Raw genomic sequence first — 23528 nt, 5'->3', positions numbered from 1 at the left:
ATAAATCTTATTGTTGTGATTATTTTTTATTTTATTTTATTCTATTTTATTTTATTTAGTCTGAGTGAACCGTACAAGAATTCTAATATATGACTGTGCCTATGCAAATGGTACCTAAGTCTCCTCAATCCCTAAATCAAAGTACCTGTAAAACTTTAACCCACCTTATACTGGCCACATCCTCTCTAACCTCCCAGCACTGCTCTGATCCACTGCACTGTGGCCTGTTCAGCATCTCTTTTAGTGTCAAACACAAAGGTGTTTGTAGCAAATCCTATAAGTCCTGTAAGTTGCGAAGTGGGATCAGACTTGCTTGTCTAGCGTATCCAAGAAGTGGGGAATATGGAGGATAATAAACACTCTTAGCTCTCAGTCATGTTCTTCAGACTATCCCAGAACAGCATCTGCAGTGCAGCCTAGCAGATTATCCTGCAGCAAGACACCCCTTCCATAAGACAGTAGCATTGACATGAGAGGCATTCGTGGTCTGTAAAAATGTTTATGTAGACCGTAGGTATCAAGGTAATATACAAAAATCTCCCAGCAGAATACTGCACTGAGACTTATTCTTGAAATACACCCTGTTGTCACTTCTTTCATGTACGCCTGTTCTGTGGGCCTTTAACAATGAAAAGAAGTCAGTGTGGACACTTGACTAGTATTTGTCTGCAGTCCCAAATGCTTCAAGCTGCTCTGCTTTTACAACTTTTCCACAGTCTTGGCTTTCCTTGGACCACATTTGGTACATCATACCAAAATAGGTGTTATATTACAGCATCTATCAGTGAGGGTTTTTTTTTTAACCACAACCATTCATTTATACTCCACAATGCTTGCCCACCACTGAAAATGCAAAAGGGCCTCTTTGGTTTGGTTTGTCTGTTCTTGGGTACTTGAGAAACACGGCAGTGCAACACAGTCGATTAATAGAAGAGAACCTGTTCCCTCCTTAGAAAGAAAGGACTCGTTCTGAGGTAAGAGTAACACAGTGATTCTCATTCTCAGGTGATTACAAACTAATAAAAAATTAACTGAATATTAAATTAATTTTCTGCCAATATATTCTTCTAAATTCTGCACACTGGACCAAAATAGCACTTGCCATTGCATGACCTCATAGAGATCAAATGGATGAAAACTCATATATTTTGGATAATTAAGGGGAATTCTAAATCTGTTCAATAGAACTGATCAAATTGACAGATTTTACAATTTGCACAAATAAACAAATAAAGGAGGTCTCATGGTACTGTATTCGTAGAGTAATCTTGAATTTCAAAAGCTTTTATATTTGTCAGTCCCGCATGTTGTCCACTTAGTCACTTTGTCAATTAGTTTATTGTCAAAAACTTGCATTTCACTTCAGTTGATTGAATATGCAGTCCCAACTCTTGATGCAGGCTTACTGACAGCACTAATTTCGCCCAAGGACAAAGATGAAGGCTGGTTCTCAAAGGAAAATCCTCGGTCACTTGTGTGCACCATGGAAATGCCAGCTGACAATGTGACCTCCCTCCATCTGCTTCTGATAACCACCACAGAATAAAGCACTGCATATCAATTACACATGCCAGTGTAACACCACATAAAGGTTAAATATGGAATCTCTGCATGGTTGAAGAGATGGAAGATGAGGATGCAGATGAAAAGTCCCACTGCAGAAAACAGAAGGTATAGCACATTAAGCACATAAAGTTGTTCAGCACTTTAAATGCACTTTAAAATGTTTGGCTTCTGTTAAAACAAGTGCTTTCCTCTCTTGCAAATGTGTTGGAGATGAGGACTCAAAAGAGTCATAGTAGTGCTTTCCTAATGAAATACTGCCATCTGCAGGCAATACTGGAAGCAACTGTAGGATGAAGTGCAAAGGATGCAAGAACAACTGAAGACCAAAGACGGTAAGGTTTTTTCTTCTTCTCAGATTAAAAAAATAATGTCATAAAACTGATTGATTTTGTGTTTGAACTCTTCATTTTCACGTGGAAAAATAAGTGTCCTTGTCCAGCTGGTCAATAATGGCCATCAGGCTTTAATTGCTGTGGTGTAATGCCACCACTAGAGGGCGAAAGTTGCTAATGAAGCCACCGGAAGTTGGTTTGTTGACATCTGTAGCAGATTCGCTGTTTCAGGCAGCTACAGTAATGAATGTGACTGACGCGCACGGCGGTGATCTGAGTCGAGGTCTGGAGGATGTTCCCGTTTTATTTGAAGGACTGGCATTTCATACTTTTCAGGTAACGATACTTTAACTCGCTTTTCTCTCTATTTGAACACGTTTGAGCATTTCAAAACACTGCACCGATATTTTAGCCGCTATGTTTAGCTAGCTTAGTGTAAGGGTGGTTAAAATAGAAGTAGTTCTTGCCTTTTTATTAATGTGGTGGCACTAAAACTTTAATTAAACGTGTTGTAAGTTAAGACTTACAAACAGCAATGATACAGGCCAATTACTATTTTTCCTAGTGGTGTTTAGATTAATCATGGGACATCGGAATTTTTAATTAAACTTGATAGGAACACAAAAAACATAACATAAAAAGCTTTTTAAAACATCTCAGATTAACTGTCCTGTGGATATGTAACTATAAATAAGTAGTACGTAGCTGTACAATATATGGACAAAACTACTGGGCCAAAACCACCTGGGCAACTTTTATACACTATGATCCTCAGCACTTAGTGACGTGGGCTGTCACTTAATGGCTGAGTTAGTAAGTGCCTAAACACTTGCACTTTGCAACATCAACACTACTTACAGTCATGGAATATCTTTAAAAGAAGAAATTTCAAGAACTGACGTGTTGCAACGATGGTATCCTGTTGCAATACCACACTGGAATTTATTGAGGTCTTTACAAAGACCCATTCATTCACAAATGTTTTTAACAGCAAACAACATGGCTAGAAGCATGATTTTTATACACCTGTGGTCATGAGATTCAGATATTAAGAGGTAGTGTCCAATACTTTGGTCCGTATAATGTATTTTGGATGAGACACACACAAAAATATGCAAATATAATCAAAATGTGAGCACTAATATTCCCTCCATCCCTCCATTTCTCAGAAACTCGTCCTTTTAGTTTTACGTCAATGCTCGAGCCTGTGGCAGCTGTCATAAAGGCACAGGTACAACATGAACGCATAAAATAGTGTTTTTAGTTTGCTGTGACAGGTAGCCACACACCATTATCCAAAAGTAGTCATTAGCAAATTTAATCGCTAATGCTGCCATCAGCTGTTTACTGGGTGGTTAATATTAATATAACACCTTGCAATTATAACACTTCATTTCAGTCTTGACACAAATGAAAAACTAATGTTACTGTCAGTGTGTCTTGTTTAAACCGAAACTGCTGGAACTACATCTTTTTTAATAATAAATAAAGGGCCAGTAATTACCAGGAGTGGAAAGAAAGTGTTTTGGTCAAAATGTAATGATTAAGCCATCATTAACATTAGCTTTCAAAGTTGAGTTCAAGCTTCATATTCACCATGCATCATACGAACAGTTGTATTCAGCCAACATGAGTGTTTTTATTATGTTCTAATCATCAGAAAACTCACAAGATGCCCGAGTGAAGTGCCAATCACCGTATGTATAGGTTGTTACATTACATATTTATATAGTGTACATGCTTATTAGATGGAATTTGAATACATTTGTATTACACTGGAATTACTTCTACAATTCCCCTCCCCTAATATTGACTTTGTGGCCGTGGCCTCGATTACACCACAAATTAAAACTGACGTGCAGAGAGAGTGGACTTTGAATCACAGCTCCTCTCTCTACCTTCTGTTCATGCCCTGTACAAACATGGATATAAAGTAGATGCATGCCAAAGAGGGGTATGGTGGTGCTGCTGCAGGTCACCAGTGTAACTCTCATTTATATGATTTTGAGCGTTGATACCAATGTTATGTTATTTTAGAGTTTCAAAAAAAGACTAATGCTGTGTAAACAGATCAACCAAACAAACAGAAACAATGCTGTAATTCATTTATGCCATTTAAAAGATGAGTATAAAAGTAACCGAGTGATCTAGAAAACCCTCAGTGTCAAAAACCTCCTAAAATCATGGTGGTTTTTAACACTTTTAAATGCAACACATTGTTTTACCAACAGATGGCAGCAAATCATCACAGCCACATTACCAACACGCAGTACAAGAAATAACTGCCTCCTAAACTTCAACTCCTTACTCGTGACGCTCCAGAGGACATATTATCATTGTATATGTGGATGTGGTTGTTAATGGAGGTTGACAGTTTTCAAATACTTAAAAGTCTTGTATGCTTTAACAAACTGTCCAAAAAAACAAAAGAATTTGATTACTATCTGTGGATTGTCTTCTTGATCTGTGTTGTTTTACACAATTTCCACAAGTTGTTGGTTTTTTGTTTTGTTTTTTTTAAATTGCAACGCTCATTGTATCTTTATGTTGTCTTTCAGTACTCTCCAGATAACGTTCAGGGGCCAGGATCCACTGTAGACCCCAGTGAAGTTACCCTTCCTGGATGCTCCTGCCTTTCCCACTCATGCTGCCTTGACAGCTGTTCCTGCCTGCAGACCCATGGCCAGACGTATGACAGCACAGGCACGCTGCTCAACCTCAACAGAACAGACTTGGGTTTCTGCTCACCTGTATTTGAGTGTAATGCCCTTTGCACCTGCAGTGACGATTGCTCTAACCGGGTGGTGCAGAGAGGGCTGCGGTTTAGGTTGCAAGTGTACAAAACCCGGGACAGGGGCTGGGGAGTCCGGACACTAGAGAAAATCTCACACGGGGCATTTGTATGTGAGTACGCAGGGGAGGTGATCAGTTTTGAGGAGGCCAGGCGCCGACAGCTTGCCCGGAGGTCTGAAGAAAATAATTACATTATCGCTGTAAGGGAGCACGCGGGCACGGGCTCCGTCACTGAGACGTTTGTGGACCCAGCCCAGGTGGGAAACGTGGGTCGCTTTCTCAACCACTCCTGCATGCCTAATCTGGTCATGGTGCCAGTGCGTGTGCACTCTGTAATTCCCAGATTGGCGCTGTTTGCTGGACGGGACATTGACGCTCAGGAGGAGCTGACATTCGACTACTCAGGAGGATACAGTAACCAGCGTCCTGCAGAGCTGCTGCCCATGCAAAGCGATGGCGCCGCACAGGCCAGGAGGACAGATGGACTCCAGAAGAAAGTGTGTCGCTGTGGTTCCAACAACTGCACACAATTCCTTCCTCTGGATTTATCCATTCTCAGCTGAAATTATCATGAGCATTGGGGAAAGATTACTGTAAAACAAGATACCTTCAGCTTTTCTTTTCTTTTGTGCTGATGCTTATTTATTCATGTCTTTGTTTTCTTAAAATCTTCATTAATTCAGCTGCTTGTTAGCACAAGACAACGCAGCATGTTGGCGGCTCCATAAACACAATAAGCTGGATGAGTCATGTCTGTGCCCATCTCTGCTTCCTTCCTGTTTGGTCCCCTGAGTGTCTGCTGACCTGCCACTGTCTTAATGCCGTCTCCCACTAACTGCGAGATGATGCAATGAAAACAAGAACAATTAGATTCTTGCTGACATTCTTATCTGTTCTTTCACTTGTATAATCTATTTCATGTATTAGGACAGGCTTGTTCCCAGGTGATTTACAGTCTTATAGTTATTGTCCTGTCCTGGCCCATTTCTCACACCATACATGATTCTGGAAAAAGTAGTGAAGTCATTTGCACTGGCAGGTGTGAAAGAATGATGTTTAATAGGTTTCCTTTTATAGTCACATAGGATCAAGATTGGAACCTCTGGTAGACCTCAGTGCAAGTAAAGACGTGAGATGTTTTATTCCAAAAAGAAAAACTCACATAAAAGGTGATAATTGTCATATGTCTCCATCTGCTTGACGTGTCTCTGTTGTCGTTGTGCTACACAGCCACCTTTCATAGATATCCTCAGTTTCTCATCGCACTCAAACCTCAAGAGAAGTGGGACCAATTAAAAAGAGCCACGGGGTATAGTTTATATAGAAACAGACCTTATTCCCCTGTCGGAGGGGGGGCAAGGTGTCCCACTTAAGTGTGACCATTCTGAAATCAGAACCTTCTCTCAATCTGCCCCATTTCTAGTCTAGACCTGCTTTCATCTTATTAATATCCACATCTGGGTTAATTAGGATGGAGACCATGTTTCATCCAGAAATGGGACCAGTACTCCAGCCACAGTGGGGCTGAGAAAGACTAGCGGCAATGGTGGTGGTGGAGGGACTGGCAGCCTTCTGTTAATTGGAGACCGCTGTCAAGTTGATTGGTTTTCGTGTCACCCAGTGGAGAAGCAAAGTGCTGTATCAACCTATATTCCTTCCTCTCTTAGGGTCACCTGGAATTCTTTCTATTCGTTGAGCCTAATCTGATCCACGTTCAAACTTAAAGGAGTCATTTGGAATTCTAATATTTTTCTTCCAAAGAGTTGGATGAGAAGATTCCTCGCATCGGTCTGGACATTTAAAAAAAACTCCCCAGCTTTAAAGCATTTTTAAAATGTGCTAAATTAAACTTTGGGTATTATTTAAAAAAAAAACAAATACACAACATATCTGACACCTCCCCTGTCTGACTCCAGTAACACAGTACAAATGTGCAGTGTTATACAGCAGATGCTAACATGTAGCATGTAGTCAGAAATAGCCAGGCAAAGTGTCTGGATGCTGCTGAGCCTGTGACCTTGGACTCAACACTAACAGAGAAATGCAGAAAAGGAGCAATTGTGCATATGTAACATAAAAGCGAACCGTGTACAAAGTTATACATCATATTATATATCATTTGTATAACTCGTGTGTGCAGCATCTGCTATGTCTTTAGTTTAAGGTCAAGTCCTTAGAATTCTTCTGGTCTTTTCTTTGTTTTGCCTTTGTGAAAAATTAGATTCCACTGTCAGTGCAAAAAACCCAAAATAACAAAAAAAAAAGAACCGAGTATAAGAAGAAAAACAGTCTGTCTTCAAAATCATGACTCATGTCTTTTTTTTTTGAGTCAGATGTCCCTGGAATCCCCATGGCAACCGGCTGTGTGTACAGGCAGTGGTTTGGACAGCAGCGGTTGGTTCGGAGGTGCACGATGGATGAGCTCAAATCCTGGCTGCTACATGTATGGCTCCTTTCCAGGGTTGTCACCTAGCAACCAGCAGTTAATCACATGAGGTGAACTTCCCTACCAGACACCCTCCCAGCTCCCTCCACCAGTCGGGGGGAAAAAATAAGCCAAACATGCTTTACAGTGCCATGTCACTGTGGGACTGGATTTTGACCGTAGACTGTAGTCATTGTTTCTGCATGTGTGTGGTAGTGGCTTGAATCAGTGTTCAGGACAAAGAAACTGGAATGTCCAAAAAATTCCACAATAGGATGATGTGCTGTTTCATACCAGTGTGACTAAAATGTACTCTTTTGGATCTTTTCGAGAATTTTTGGTATTTATTTTATGAAATGTTACCTGGATATCTGCATAAAGAACTTCTGCTAACATAACTTCAAAGTGAGAACCTTTGACAGTACACATTCTTTTTTTTTAGGGGGTCATTCATAAATGAAATAGCTCTGAATACTAAAAACATGCACTACGGCGCTATATTGGGTTTCTATGTGGTGTCAGAATCCTAAATTGGGAAATTTAAAAACATGTCAAAATACAGCATTCAAGTTATTGCTGTATGACTGAAATTAGTTAACCGACTCCGAGAATTTATTGCTGCGTTAGCATGGTGCAGATAAACATGTCATGGGTTATCGCTGAAGTAAAACAAAAAGCAAACACTGTAGCTGGGTAGATGGCATCAGGGCTCGCAAAATTTCAAAATCCCTGGTAGCCCTTCGGGCAGGGACTCTTCAGTTTTTGGTAGCCCAAAATAAATTTAAGTAGCCCGAATAAAAAAAAGAGAGCAATTTTTTTCATTGATGCTTTGTTTCCTGTTTTGTTTCCTTTACAATATTATACATTAAAGTATAATATTGTAAAGGAAACAAAACATTAATAAAAAAAAAAACACAAATTACAACATTGTATAAAAATTACAATCATCAACTCAAATACTTGGTTCTAATTGAACAGAAATTTCTATGAACTTGTAAGAACTGTGTAGGACATGAATCAGTCTGTGTCAGATCCTGAATTTGAAATTTCCACTGAAGTCACGGGTAAGAGGCAAGTGGAACCAAGATCGAGGCCATTTGCTTTTTGAAGTTTGCAAAGACTGCTAAATTGTGCCAGTGGTAGTTCACTCTTTGCAACATAGTACGCTGATCTAAACAGATGTCTCAGGTTTATTTTTAGTATGTTATTTGCAATTGGTGTTTGTTCTGGGAAAGATATTGCAGACTGAGCAATAATGCATTTCTCATGGGTTCTAATGGGGGCCTTTCTTAAAATTACTGGTCCCAGTAACAAAGGCGCTTGTCGACTCAGAAATCGAGGGAAAACCAACAACACACCTGGCAGAACATTATGTTATTTACACGGGTGCACATAAGTGGTCCGCATGTGCGCATTCGCTGTCAAAATGAAAGACGCGCACCAGATAAGAAGTTGCAACGCGCGTTTGCGTCCATATAAAAGGCTGTTTTTGTCCGCTAGAGTGGGATTTTCACGGCACATTCTGCACCACATCTCTGTGCGTTCATGATTTGTTTGAAGCCAGCTCACCTCCTGCAACCACTTTTCCGAGAATATGCGCTTCTTTTGTGGTTCGGACTCCTTCTGACATTTCTTTGGAGGTGGAGGAACACCAAAGTAATTGCTTAAAGGAGCTTCTTCGACAACTTTAAGAGTTCTAAACAAATGTCTGTCCTCCTCCAGAAAATCTTATGTACGCAAACACGCGTTGCAACTTCTTATCTTGTGCGCTCTTTTTATTTTGACAGCGAATGCGCACCTGCGGACCACTTATGTGCAGCCCTGGTTATTTAGCTCGTCATATTGCAGACACAGAAATTCTTTTGTCCATGAAACCATAAAGCTGCACTTTCTTTTTGCCTTATAGTCTGATTTGTCATAACTTTTCCGTTTTGTGGTAAGCTTTTCTTTGGCTGTCACTTCTTCACCCTGACCTGTCTTATTTGGCTCAGCAGAGCTAAAATATATATCCTGCTGCTTTTACACACGCACTCACGTAACGCTCAGCGATTCTCTGCGCGATCAAACTCTCACATGTTTAAGCTTGCTGCGGGAGATTTCACTTGTCATGTTTGCATAGTAAGCTAACGATTGATAAGACGATGTCAGAGGAATTGGTGCTCAAATTATCATCACTCACCAATCAGTACTGTCGCTCTCTATACACAGTTCGCGCGATTGCAAAGTGAAAGCAAAAAACAAGCGCAAATTCTGGCTCACCGATGCCAATGACATAATTACCCAGATACATTTCCGAAAGAATGCAAAAGCATTGACATATCTTTTTCCTTCCTATTGCCGGGCTCACACTGTGCGATTTTTGGCCCATTTTGAGCCGATTTTTGAGTCGTGCGACCGTTTTGGCGTGGTGTAGTATACGTGGGGTAACGAGAAGCGATTAACACCTCACGACCAGCTCCCGATCATCAATCGCTCGCTCGCGACCGTCGTGAGGGTGTCGCCGCAGTTTCTCACACTGCGCACGCGCAAACACAAATGACGAAAAAGACGGCGCAGCACGGCAGTGCAGCGTGTGATCTGGACACAAGCGATGGAGGCACTTGTAGAACTTTGGAAAGCTCATCCGAGCCTTTTCGATGTGAAAATTATCACGACCACAACAACCGTGAAAATAGTTGGATGGACATTGCTGCTCAATCACAGCTGCCTGATCAATGTTTTTCATTAGCAATTTAGCAAAGTTGATGGCGGTGGTGTGCGTGTCTGTGTGAGTGAAAGACAGAGAGGGAGAGCGAGCGACAGAATTTCTGTTATAACCTTCATTTTATGGACGCACAGTGTGAGCACTCGGGTCGCATCAGAGCATCGGGCCGTATAGTGTGAGACCCTGCATCGTGACCTACGAACTTTTAACCCCTGCGAGTCAATCGAGCAGTTTGAGGAGGAGCTGAATCGCGCGACTGACAAAATCGCACAGTGTGAGCCCGGCATAAGATAGCCCGACGGGCAGGGCAGAGATAGATTTTGGTAGCCCGACTGGAGAAATCGCTAGCCCCGGGACGTCGGGCTAGCGATTTTGCGAGCCCTGGGCATGTTTGTGCCTTACTGTTTATGATCTTTGTTATCTCAGAGTGCCTCATGATGATGGATTTGGTAACGGTTAATTCATCATAGAAATAAGTTTCATGTCTTTTCTGTAAGAAAGTTCAGTGACAATTTTAACACTGTCTCTTTTGCAAAGGGTGAACAAGCAGTTAGTCACCATACTTAGCGTTAGGACAGAAAATGGCTTCCCGTAATGCACTATTTCTTCTTCACGCATCTCTTTGTCACTCTGTGTTTATACAAAACTCTGCTCAGAATCAGAAAGGGTTTTTTTGCCAAATGTTGAGCAGGTTTACAACATTAGGAAATTGCTGCGGTACTTAGTGCAAACATACTGTCATATAACGCTTAAATAAACATAAAAATGAGAATTAAAAGTGCTAAGTAGATAGATATATACATGAGTGCAGGTGGTGATCAGTGCCAAACATGGAATGATGCAGTGAACACAGCGTAGGGTCATGTGTTAGTAGTGGGAACAGTCATATGGTTATTGTTCATGAGTCCAACAGCAGAGGGGAAGAAACTGTTCTCATGACAAGAGGTTCTGGTGCGAATGGACCGGAGCCTCCTGCCTGAGGGGAGCAGGTCAAACAGACTGTGTCCAGGGTGAGAAGGGTCAGCTGTGATCCGAGCTGCACGCCCCAGTGTCCTGGAGGGGTACAGGTCCTGCAGAGATGGGAGTCTGCAGCCAATCACCTTCTCAGCAGAGCGCACAACACGCTGCAGTCTCTGTTTGTCCCTGATAGTGGCTCCAGCGTACCACACGGTGATGGAGGAGGTGAGGATGGACTCGATGATTGCAGTGTAGAATTGCGCCATCGTCCGTGTTGGCAGGTTGAATTTCTTCAGCTGCCTCAGGAAGTACATCCTCTGCTGGGCTTTCTTAATGACGGAGGTGATGGTGGGCTCCCACTTCAGGTCCTGGGTGATGGTGGTAGCCAGGAAGCGGAATGAGTTCACAGAGGTGATGAGGGTGTCAGTCAGGATGATGGGGGGAAGTGTGGCTGTGTGCATCCTGAAGTCAACAATAATCTCCACTGTCTTCTGGGCATTCAGCACCAGGTTGTTGTGGCTGCACCAGGACACCAGACGTTCAACCTCCCTCCTGTAGGCAGACTCATCCCCATCCGAGATGAGTCCAATAACGATGGTGTCATCTGCAAACTTGATTAGCTTGACAGACTGGTGGGTGGAGGTGCAGCAGTTGGTGTACAGGGAGAAGGGAGAATCATTAGTTATGTTTAATTCTTCGCTTAGAAGAGTACAGTGCTGTCAGAGCACTCAGTCTTCCTTTAAGAACAATTCTTCTATATAATATGTTTGTTTTCATCATGACACCTCTGCTTCTCTGCCCCCACTTTGATTTGGCCTGATAGGCTTATCTAAATGTCTTGCCTGGTGTAGCTCGAAAGGACAAAAGATAAGGTACACCTTGATCCTTATGTGAGCAATGCATCACATTGATAAAGGAGCGAGACACTATTTAAGGGTGAATGAACAGTGGAGAAATTACAACTGGCAGTCCATTTGTTCAGAAGTGGGGCACCTCTCTGATGAGGGAGCAGATGTCCTTGTCGTGAATCCTGCAGCCAAATCAAGGGGAAAAGAAAAAATGACATATCTGCGGGGCCTCATATGGCAAAGGCATTTCAAATTCCAGTTTGGGACACATTTTAAAACTCTTGACTTTGTTGTTTCAATGTTAAGAGAAGACATATTTTAATCTGCAGTCTCTTTCAACAACACGTCATGAATTCTAATGTGTTTTAAAGAACTTGACAACACCTGACTAGCTGTGCTCTCTCAGGTTGTAGCAGAACACATAAAACATTGGCCTTTGTGCTGACATAATTGTCGAATGTGTGAAATAAGTTGTTTTTTTGTTCTCATTGTAGCCATCAGAGCAAAGTATCTCAACGTTCAATAGAACTGCTGGCTGCTCTTCTAAGGAGTCACAGTAGTTTTTTTCCTTTCCTCCCCCTGTCGTGCTCTGATCTAGCGGAGTAAATTGCAATTTGCAGTTTCACTTCAGTGTTAAAGGAAGGTAGCGTTAAAGAGGGTTTTCAACGTGGCTCCTCCCTTCACAGATGTGAAGTTAAATTTGGCCCAGGGCACCTGCAGCAAGCTCAGCAGGAAGTTCTGGAGCCCAAGAAGCACCCGCCTCCACAGCTGCACTCAGTACTGATCAGAACACCACATATGTGCGTTTTTTCTACTCTCACATACAACAAATTGTTAACCAGACCTGTCCTTTGGAGTGTATTATTACTTTAGGAAATGCTTCAGTGAAACGTCACACCATTATTAGTGTTACTTAAATTGAAGGGAGACTCTTGAAAGGATGGATATCAGTTTTTTAAGTTACTTGAAGACGTTTCACCTCTCATCCGAGAGGCTTCTTCAGTTCAGTGAAAATAAACGGTTTAATCACAACCTCACTTATGCCAAAGATTTCCACTGATACAATCACTGTCATTATTTCCCACTGCAATCACAAGCTTTGCTTAATGACCCGCTGTTTCACAGGTTTAAATGCTCGGTTGAGCAAGAGTGCGTGTCAGCATAAGACGACTCATGTGCAGGCTATTACACTTAAGGATATTTAAATCATGTGCAGCAGCTCACTGACAAATATAAGCCCCAGTTCCATTATCGGTCTTGTCACATCTTTCCACCATATAACAGAGACTAAGTTTAGTAAGCTGCTACTTTATAGCATGCAGTGAAAGTGAAGCTGGAGTCCTGACATCCTCCTGATCCTAATGGATTACCTGTCTTTAAAACAGCTTATGGAACATGTTCTCCAGGTTAAATAGGTGACTTCAGACCACTGTCTCCTCCTCCAGATATTGTTTCCCTCAGTGGGACTGGGTCACACAGGAAACTCTGCTAACATCCACCTGTGCACATCAGACGCCTGGGAGACATATGGATACGGTGTGTCATATTGATTATGCCGTAACCAAGGTGACATGGTGAAGTGATCCTCTGGTCTGTGCACATTGCTTTTGAAGAGGAGACTCATCGGCCGTGAAATATCCAAAGCACACTTCTTTCTAGATGCTATCAGGCTCACTGTTACATTTTTTTTTTTAGAGTGAGTGGGTTACATTTGCTATAAATTGAATATAGATCCAGCACAAAATGATTTTTCTTATATGAAAAAAAAATCACAAGGCCTAATTAGAAAATCTCTGGTCTAATCAGACTATTTCCATTGGGGATATGCAGGCCATTATACCAGCATAATTATCTGGTATTTTTAGTGAGGTAGATCTCTACTTTATGCCCCAGTGTCTTACTAATACCTGTTGTCTTACAGGCTATAAAATAGCTAGGATCTGTATTTCTTTACAGCTTCAAGATGAAAAAAAATCTCTTATCTCCTTCTGGTTAATTATGTTCTCCTATTTCACTTCTTTTGCTGTCATTGGTCAACCACTAAGCACGTACAGGAAGCTTCCTCCGAGCAGCTTGCTTTCATGCATCGTTGGGGCTGCCAACTACCCTGCTTACCACTTGTCTGCATGTGGTTCTGTGTGTGCAATCTGACTAAAACTGAAGTACCATGTGTGGACTCGACTCCACGGGGGTGTGATGTCATTCACAGCCTGCATACGTCACGTACTGAAAAAGGCTGGGAGACCAGGAGAGGAAAGCAGATTGTTGTCTCTTTTCAGACTTTGCAAGAAGATCCTGTGCTCAGTTAGTGTGTTTTTACACCACATTTGTTTACGGCACATTTGTTTACGCAATCTGCCGCACAGTTGTGCATGTTGCATGCTGATATTGACTAAACTATTGGTTTAGGAAGTCCAATAATAATAATTTCCGTCGGGATTCAGAAGTAGTATTAAAAAAGCACCAGGAGTCAGCCAACCTAAAACAGAAATGAGCCTTTATAAGCTGATGCAACAAACTGAGAAACACAAAGCAAGAACCTGGTACAGGAACACTAGAGAGGCTATATAAAACAGGGTAAAGAAGGGACTAGTACATGCACACCCATACACACTGGGTGACTGGTGATTAGGCATAGGTGGGAAATAAATACGTGAAGCTAAGACAGTGGGACAGGCAGTCATGGAGGATGGAAAGGAAGAAATAGTATCACAACAGGACACATAATAAAACATGCCGTCAAAGTAAAAACAGGAAATAACTAACTTCACTTCTTAGTGTTAGAAAATACCACAGCAAGAGAATCTCGAAACAAAACCAAACAAAGAAGTATAACAGGAACCATGACAGTGAAGTTCTACCAGTATTCTACATTTAGCTTGAAATTGCTAATAAGTCATTATCTGTGGTTCTTGCTCCCAGTGGCTTCATGCCTTGAGTGGTTTCCTGTCCCAGATCCACAACACCAATAAGAGAGTGATAGGGTTACAGAGCCCTCCTTTCCTCCTTTTTTCAACACTGTAGAGCTGATGTGGACTTGGGAACTTAACGTTATAACAGTGAACACTCTGTCACCAAGAAATAATCTAAACTGAGCTGTTGCCTTATATCTTTTCCTCAATTTCCCCTATTTTGCTTGTATACCATCATTTCCGATGAATGCGGGGCTTGGTTTCGCAAGCGTGGCCCACACAGGGCCTATCAGAGGCTCAGAAGAGAATACTACCAGCCATTGTGCCTACACATTGCTGCAGAGGGAAGGCCTGGAATCTGCATGAGAATACTCGCTGTAACACACGCACAATGATGAGTCTCACAATCTGTGCTCCCACACAGATGGTCGCTGCATTTTGTCATCCCACTGTCTCCTTTGCACTCCCAGCATGCAGATGTTGTATTTGCTAATTTGATAGTCATTTGTAAATTTGGTGCATCTCCGTCAGCTACGAGATGAATCACCCGTCCTTCCAACCAATCTTGGGCTCTTGTCCACGACCCTTAAATTACACGATCAAGCTGTCTACACACCTATCCTGCCTCATATCTATCTATACCGCTGAGTCTGTTGTGTTCATGCATCGTATGTGTGAGTGTGTGTGTGTGTGTGTGTCTTCCTGGAGCACGTGACTTCTTCACATTAAAGGAGGCTACTAGAATTAAAACGCTGACCAAAGGAACCCAGAGAATAAAGAGGGCACTGTGTTCACCAAGCTACAAATCAAGCCATTTCTGACATCGTTTTCTGCAATTCAGAAAACACAGCAGCAGTTGTGTCCAGTTTTATATTTATAAACTTCCTCCCTAGCCAGTCGTCTGTACAGTGTATCCATGACAACTGAGTACTCAGTGATTTTTGTTCAACTTCACTTAATGTCAAATTCAACCAAAGCTTCTAAATATTTTAGAGTAAAGAAAGGTTAGTGTCTGATGTCGTGAAGTCCTGACAGCGACGCTGAGAGACAAGTCACCCACCTCCCATCTGTCCCCCAATGATTAGGGCAGTCTGTTTTTGCATTGTGGTTTTTAATGCTCTTTTGATCGAGATTGTTTCATAGTTGGGTAACGGTGATGGATTGGACAGCCATTAAGCTGGAAAAGCAATTCCCTGTACAGAAAGTGACGTAACACGCGCAGTAATAATAAGTGGTTTTGTACAAGTAGACTGCAGGATGTGGTCAACACAAAGAATACAGAGCATCAGAGCATGAATATCAGAGGGGTTTTGGCCTTAGATTGCTCTACTACATAACAACATGCATCCATTTACATCTGAAAGACCCCACTGTGTGTGTAAAAAGCAAATGTGGAATGTAGAAAGTGAAAAGAAGCACTTTTATGGTAATGGACACTTATCCAACCCCATTTAGTCCTCTTACAATCTCTCCACATCCGGTAGCTAAGAAACCAAATCAAGAGCTAATTGATGGGCTTGGTTAATACCACTGGGCCCATTTTTGGGATGAAAGTGCTCTTTCTCCTTGTACATCTCTTGCTTCCTCATTGAAATTGCAATTATGACTCATTATGAGTTAATCAAGCTTTTAAGGATTTTCAGATATTCGTGTTTTGGAAGAATTGCTAGGATCACTTTAAGGACTTTATCCTTCCTATTTTTTTTTTATTAATCTTTGTAAATTTGGCATCTGACAGTGCTTACAACTATTTCAGTGCACAGAAGAGTCTGTTCCAGTTCAGTAGCCTAAAATGACACACTGTGGTTTTACTGGGTCGGCTGCAAAAAAAAAATTAAAAAAAATAGATCACTCAAAATTGACTGAGAGAGACTGAGGTTGTGAGGTTGCCAAAGCTTACATTACAAATTTAAAAACTTGTTGGCAAGTAGGCAGGTCCATCTCTATTTCTAGGATGTATAGACCATTTAATTTAATGGAAGTAAAGCAAATAAATACATTACAAACCCAGGAATCTGACTGCTTGCGACTGAATCAGTGTTCTTGACAGGAGGCTGCCCACACAATGGATGTCTTTATCTCGTGTCCTTTCACTTTGGCATGCACAGCATGACCCCCTCTTTACAAGGCAGTGTGGTTGCCTCTGTTTTTGACATCATATACGTAAAATAATGTAGACACTAAAAAAACAAACACACAAAAAAACAAGTCACATGCATGTGACCCCCCCCCCCCCCCCCAAAAAAAAGTTATGTTTACTAGTCCAGAACACGTGTCTATGGGTTTTATTTGTATTCAAAAGGCTTACGGCATGTGATATTACAGACGTTTTATCAGTGTTAGCTATGGGGTGGCTGTAGTTCAGGCGGTAGACCAGGTCATTTTCTTATCGGAAGGTTGTAAGTTCGATATCCTGACTGCTCCAGTCTACATGCCAAATGGGCAAAATACTAACCCTGAGTTGCTGTCTGATGCATCTCTTGGAATATCAATGATAGACAGAAAGAGTGCTTGTGTTAGGCACATAATGTACTTTAAGTGCTCAGATAGAGTACCATTTATCTACAGAGTATTTAAAAGACACCATAGTTTCTTCATTCTTATGGCTAATTATACATTTAAAAAAATATATATACATATTTTGCTTTTTTATTATTATGCCACTGGGCATGAATACATTGTATTTATTTACAATAATTAAGGTCACGTATTTCCGCTCCAGGTTGAAAATTGTTTCTGTTTGTGAGTTAAATGCCTAAAGAACTACATTACCCAAGAAGCACTGCCGTATTATAAATAGTAACGAAAGGGGCGTTCCTGCGGTGACATGTGGAGGAGGTAAGAAGAGGATTGTTGCCGAGGACGCATTCAGCTGTCAGAGATAACGTCGCTCAGGCTGCTCTTACCTGGAGTTTCACTGCCATGGACTTAACCGAGGATAGGACTGTGGAAATTATCCCGTGCTGACCCACTTCTTCCCGCGGTTCTCTCTGCCTCTATCCTTTGACGCCTTCATTTTAGTTCTGTCAGGTAAAGTCCTTGCCTGTGCGCGCTAGTTTTTTTTTTCCAGGCTCGGGCTTTGTTCATTTTGTCACTGAGATGCAAGCATCCCTGTCAAGGAAGTAGCCCACGCGCTCGTTTGTTTCTGTTGTCTTGCTGCAGCTCGTGCGACCTGACATGTAATGTAGCTAGAATGCTCGTGCAACTCGGTTCAAATGTGCCACGAGACGTGTAAATTAGTTTACGTGCTTTGACACAGGGCTGTAGAGAAGGGAATAGAAAGTTTATATGTGTAGCGTGGATTGAGACTTCTGATTTCATTTTTTAATTTTAATCTTTTATTATTTTTGTTAAATGTCTCTGTTCCTTCACAATCACATCCAGGACTATAAATATGTTTGCCCCTTAGTGATGTTTGATGCTACAGTGTTACAGACAATGAGCTTCTCAGTCTGAAATGATGGTGACATAGGTTTTGGATGGTTCTTAGTAACTGCAAAAATCACAGATTATATAGACCACAGAAGGTATAGCTAGTGGTCTTTCATTCGAGCTGAGGTCTCGTAGCCTGAAAACAAACAGGTGACCTAAATGCCAGACCTATTGCTTTCACCCAGCTATAACAGCACAATGCACATGCACGCCTTTTACTGTTTTATTTCTAACAAATCTATGAACGAATATTGCATAAATATGTCCAAGCTGTACTTTTAGGCAGAACTGGCAACAAAATAAAGCCATACAAGGGGAATGGACGGCTTTGTAGTTCAGTTATTTGTGGTTAATGTTTATAATAGTAGTTTTTGTTATAGCCATTGGTGATTTTGCAGTAGGTGGTGCTCTGAGAATGGCCTAAAAAATCAAGTAGACAAACTATGGGTAGCAAAATCATAAAGGTAATAATAGTTTAAATAGGTGATCATAACCACTGCAGCTTACAGTATAGGTACACCTGAATTGTATTACTGCATGAAATGATTTAAATGTCTTATATAAGTATGGCTTGGTTGTATTTGCTGTCTGTCATGATTCTTTAAATTCTCATGTTGTCAACTTTTTGCAGGTGTTATCACCACAGAGAAACCATGTCAGACAAAATGTCCAGTTTCCTCCATATCGGGGACATTTGTTCCCTGTATGCAGAAGGCTCCACCAGTGGATTTATCAGCACTTTAGGGTAAGCCTACCTGTGTTTATCTTAATTTTCATGACTCCTCCACCATCTCCCTATTCCAACACACTGCAAAACGAACATACTAACCCATGTAATGAATGAGTTGTTTCGAGCCAAGGCCAAAAGACCAAGTGTTGTTTTTCTTTAAGTATCTCACCCAGTTTTCTTTCATAAGCTTCACTCATAATGTACAACATGAATGACGATACCAATGTACATATTGGCCTCTAACAAATATCAGATTGGCCAGTCTTTAGTCAACATAAAAAAGGTTACAGTGAATTTAACCAAAATTAATGAAAAAGAAAGATGAGATTTTTTCAGGTGTTTCCAGTTCAGTTGAGGTATTGCAGAGACTGGGATAGAAAAATATTTGGACTAGGCAGGAAAACGTAACAAGATTTGGTCCTTTGGAGGCTTTATTTTGCACACTGTTTAGCCTGTCTTGCAGATGGCCAGGCATAATTTTTTTAGCTCAAATATTAGTACAGTAATGGGTAGAACTTGTTTGCTATGCTGCAGTTTTGTTGCTTGGTTTTACCAGCAGTGGCTGGTAAATGCTGTCTCTTAGTAAATTATTTAAAATAGAACACAGTATCTACCAGCTCTAGCAGCTTTTACAGAAGACGCTGATACACCTTGCTTGTAATCTTCAAATTTAAGGACATCTATGCTGTGTGTACCTGATGTGTTGCAACTTATTTCAGTCAAATGTGTAGCTTTTCTTATCTATGAATACACAGCAACATACCATGTCATTCTGGATAACTGTGTCAGTCCAGTCTTCTATCTGAGAAGTGCTAGGTCTTGTAGTTGTAGCTTTATTTATTTATTTTGTGTTTGCTTGCTGTTCTGTGCCTGAAATTACTCTCCCGGTACATGCTGAGTACCATGTTTTCAACTAGTTGACATCTCCACTCCTTCCTAATTGTAGGCAGTGAGTTAAAAGTGCATCTCATTATGTGGAAATTGAGAAAAGCCTTGACACACAACTGGCACACAGAGGAAAAACAGAAGGCTAAAAGAGGAACAGCGGGCGATCATTGATGTGAATGTTGCTGTCCAGCGTCTGGCATCTTAGGCTTCAGCACCCAGAATTAGCCTGTTTCTCTCCCTCCTGCTTCTTTCTGTTTGCTGTCCTGGGGAGTTTGTTTTTCTTCTCCCGAGGTGAAAATGGGCACAGCATCTGTATTGTCCTGTCCTCCCTCTCCCTTTTAAGAGCTGCAGTTTTTCTGCTCTTGCCTTGTCACCATTTCAGTTTGCTGTTTACCAGAGGATGAGTCGAGCCCTTCTCCTTGCCTTCAGACGCTATGCTCTTAAACAATTTTAGTGTTATGCGTCACCTACCATAGCAACAAATGTGAACACAGCTTTGAAGGCTACCACCATGACGGAGCTTGTCAATTTTTCTATCTTGTGTTGTTATGCCAAGTAATCCCCCCTCCCAGCCCATCCACCTCTGTGAGCGCTCTCTGTTAAAGGGAATAGCTTAGAGGACGTACCTATAAATAGATTTATTGTATTAAGTGTTGCACTCCTGAGAGACAGGTGCATTTACCTGGATCACAACTGCGGGAAGGCTGACAATCAATGATAGTGTAGCCCTGAAGGCCACTTTCTGTCCTTGGATTTCACTGACTTCCGAGTTTCATGTTTCTTTTGGAGCTCGGCCCATCGGTGCATCAGTGTGATCAAGGTGATCATCTCTTCATTTCTGCAGAGAAGTTTCTCACGACATGTGACTTCTGCATCATCACAGCGCTCCTGCAGTGTGCAAGTGTGTACAGAATGACCTATAAAAAGATGCACCTGAATCAACCTACATCCTACACAAGTGTCCTCTTTGTGCCGATATACTGTCTTATAGTTTTCCCAGGGGCTTCCCCAGAATTGTAATTATCGTACTACTGACTTTAAATTTGTGCTTTCACTGGAGGTTGATGATTTAGAAAACTATGATTCAAAGAGGAATAATGTTCCCAAAATAGAGGCCCTGAAAGACAAGAGAATTCCTTACAGCTTCTAATTTTAAGCTGCAGGAATGATTTCAGCAACTTCTCAAACCCCTTTGAAATGTGGTGGTTTACACTGTTTGGATTCTAAAAAAAGGCTTTCAGACACCTTATATCTGTCCAGTTCTTTGAACTTAGGTGTCACATCTGAACTTGGACAGATTTCTCTTTTGCAGCAAAGGGAGTGCTGACAGTAAGGCTGAAACTGTCAATGTACTGGTCAGTCTGTGTTCCCACCGTCACCTATGGTGATAAATTGTGGATGGTACCCAAAATGATACGATAAATAGATACAAAGCAGCAAAAATATCTGCAAAGATTACCTGGGCTCAGCCTTAGGTTGAGGAGCTTAGTTATTTGTGAGTGGGTAAGAATAGATTTGCTTCTCCTCTGCATCAGAAGAAATTTGAGGTAGCTAGGATGCCTCCAGGGACATCTTCTAGATGAGGTCATTAAGGTGAGTCCCACTGGAAGGAGACCCTGGGGCAGACCCAAGACATGCTGGAGAGATTGTGTGCCTTTGCTTGCTTGGGAACATTTTAGGGACATCATAAAAAAAGATTTGTCATCACAATGAAACTTGTATTTCCTCTGACTGACAGAGCTGTGACAGAGCAGAATTAATATTGCATATACTGTTGTGTCAGATTAATTCATCTATGATTGTAGAAGCATGTAAAATACAGAGAAAAGTAGCAGTTAGTAATTCGTTTCAAGCAACCAATTTATTTATATAGCACTTTCAGACAACTCCCAGCTGAAAACAAAGTGCTGTACACTTGACACACCAAAAAACAATACCTTGAACACATTAAAAAAATTTGTATTAGTTACAAGCTACTAATGCTGGGATGGGGCTCCTCTGTTATATTAAGTGTTTACACCTTGGACGTCTACTAGAGGTAACCTTGCTTCTCTATTCTGAACTGAGCAGTTGCTTTCACATTTCAGGTCTGCTTTCAGAACAGAACGATTGGGTGTGCATCAAAAGTCATAGTGAGAGCAACCTCTGCCTATATACACATTATTGCCAAAATTATTCTCCCACCCATCCAAATCATTGAATTCAGGTGTTCCAATCACATCCATGGTCACAGGTGCATTACATCAACCTAGTACCTAGGCATCAGCTCAGTGAATTCCAGCGTGGTACCGTGATAGGACGTCACCTGCGCAACATGACATTTCCTTGCTACTAAATATTCCACAGTCAGCTGTTAGTGGTAGTGGAAGTGATTGGGAACAACAACAACCCAGCCACTAACTTGTAGACCACGTAAAATCACAGACTAGGATCAGCAGATGTTGAGGAACATCATGTGTAGAGGTCACCAATTTTCTGCAGAGTGAGTTGCTATAGGCCTGCAAACTTCATGTGGCCTTCAGATTACTTCAAGAACAGTGTGTAGAGAACTTTATGGAATTGGTTTCCATGGCTGAGCAGCTGCATCCAAGCCTTACATCACCATTGCAATACAAAGTGTTGAATGCAGTGGTGTAAAGCATGTTGCCACTGGACTCTAGAGCAGTGGAGAGATGTTCTCTGGAGTAATAAATCACAATTCTTCAACTGGCAATCTGATGGCCAAGTCTGGGTTTGCTGGTACGAGAATTGGTATTTTCAGAATATTTTCAGACTGCATTGTGCCAAGTATAAAGTTTGGTGGAGGGTGGGTTTTTCAGGAGTTAGCCTCAGCCCCTTCTGTGAAAGAAACTCTTAATCCTTTGTCATTTAGAGACATTTTGGACAATTTCATGCTCCCAACTTTGTGGGATCAGTTTGGGGATGGCCCCTTCTTTTTACCACAACACTATTCACTAGTGCACAAAGCAAGGTCCATAAAGATATGGATGGGTGAGATTGGTGTAAAAAACTTCACTGGCCTGCACAGAGTCCTGACCTCAACCTTGGAACACATTTGGGATGAATTAGAGCAGAGTCAGGCCTTCTTGTCCAACATCAGTGTCTAACCTCACAAATGTATTTCTGGAAGACTGGTCAAAAATTCCCAGCAACCCACTCCTGAACCTTGTGGAACAGCTAAGGCTGATATAGCTGCAAAGGGTGGACTGACAACATATTAAGCCCTATGGGTATGGCTGTGCAGGCAGATGAGCAAATATTTTTGGCAATATAGTGTAGCTTACTGGAGCTACCATCTGGAATCTATTCTAATGGTCATCAAAGAATCTTTATTGATAAATACTGAAGTGTTAAAACTCATCATTAAGGGTACAGTGGAGGTTGGCAAAACAGTCTACGGTGAAGTTTGACCGGTCAGTGCAGTACCCCTAAGTTAAGTCAATTTCAGGGTTTTGTTTGTGTGTTTATTTTTTTTCTTTTTTTTCTTTTTGATGTTCTGCGCATTCGCACTGAGGTGATTAAAGTCGGTCAGCACATGCTTAAGTGTCCCACAAATCCAGGCCAGTGAGTCAACATTCATAATACTAGAACAGTACTCATAGATTCTGGATATTTGGTCGAGGGATGTACACTAGTAGTTAAGTCCATGTTTAAAAGTTGCTACTTTGGGAGTTGGCACCAGAAATACTACAAATATAAACAAATTATTCTATAAATGCGTAAAAGCATTAGAGCATTGGTTTTAAGATTTTATGATGCCACTGTCTCTGTTAGGGGTTGCAACCCTTTGTGTGATGGGTTTAAACAAGCTAGGTGAAGAGTGAGACATGATACTTGTGTAAACCAGCACAGTTCTGCAGTATTTTAAATGAAGAAAATGAGAGCATCTATATAGGCTGTGTCAGGATAAAGCGTCAATATGACCAGTCAACTAAAGCAAT

At 41.4% G+C, this 23528-nt stretch overlaps 2 protein-coding genes across 21 annotated transcripts in view; both read left to right on the top strand.

Moving 5' to 3' along the window:
• The first annotated feature begins 2076 nt into the window (after nucleotides 1-2076).
• Nucleotides 2077-6999, top strand: setmar (SET domain and mariner transposase fusion gene). Its single transcript, XM_085159873.1, has 2 exons — nucleotides 2077-2234; nucleotides 4457-6999. The coding sequence occupies exons 1-2, from the start codon at nucleotides 2142-2144 to the stop codon at nucleotides 5252-5254; spliced, it is 891 nt and encodes a 296-aa protein (XP_085015999.1). The 5' UTR covers nucleotides 2077-2141; the 3' UTR covers nucleotides 5255-6999.
• A 10363-nt stretch (nucleotides 7000-17362) lies between these two features.
• Nucleotides 17363-23528, top strand: part of itpr1b (inositol 1,4,5-trisphosphate receptor, type 1b) — an 82029-nt gene continuing 75863 nt past the window's right edge. For all 20 annotated transcript variants that reach the window (XM_085158799.1, XM_085158800.1, XM_085158796.1 and 17 more), the window contains exons 1-2: nucleotides 17363-17567; nucleotides 18601-18714. In XM_085158799.1, the coding sequence (XP_085014925.1) occupies nucleotides 18623-18714 (92 nt within the window). In that variant the 5' untranslated portion in view covers nucleotides 17363-17567; nucleotides 18601-18622. The remainder of the gene's footprint in view (nucleotides 17568-18600; nucleotides 18715-23528) is intronic.

The sequence above is a fragment of the Neolamprologus multifasciatus genome, chromosome 5, assembly GCF_963576455.1.
Source record: "Neolamprologus multifasciatus chromosome 5, fNeoMul1.2, whole genome shotgun sequence".
Taxonomy (NCBI): Eukaryota; Metazoa; Chordata; class Actinopteri; order Cichliformes; family Cichlidae; genus Neolamprologus; species Neolamprologus multifasciatus.
The sequence above is the reverse complement of the archived record's forward strand: the minus strand, read 5'-3'. Positions and strand labels throughout refer to the sequence as shown.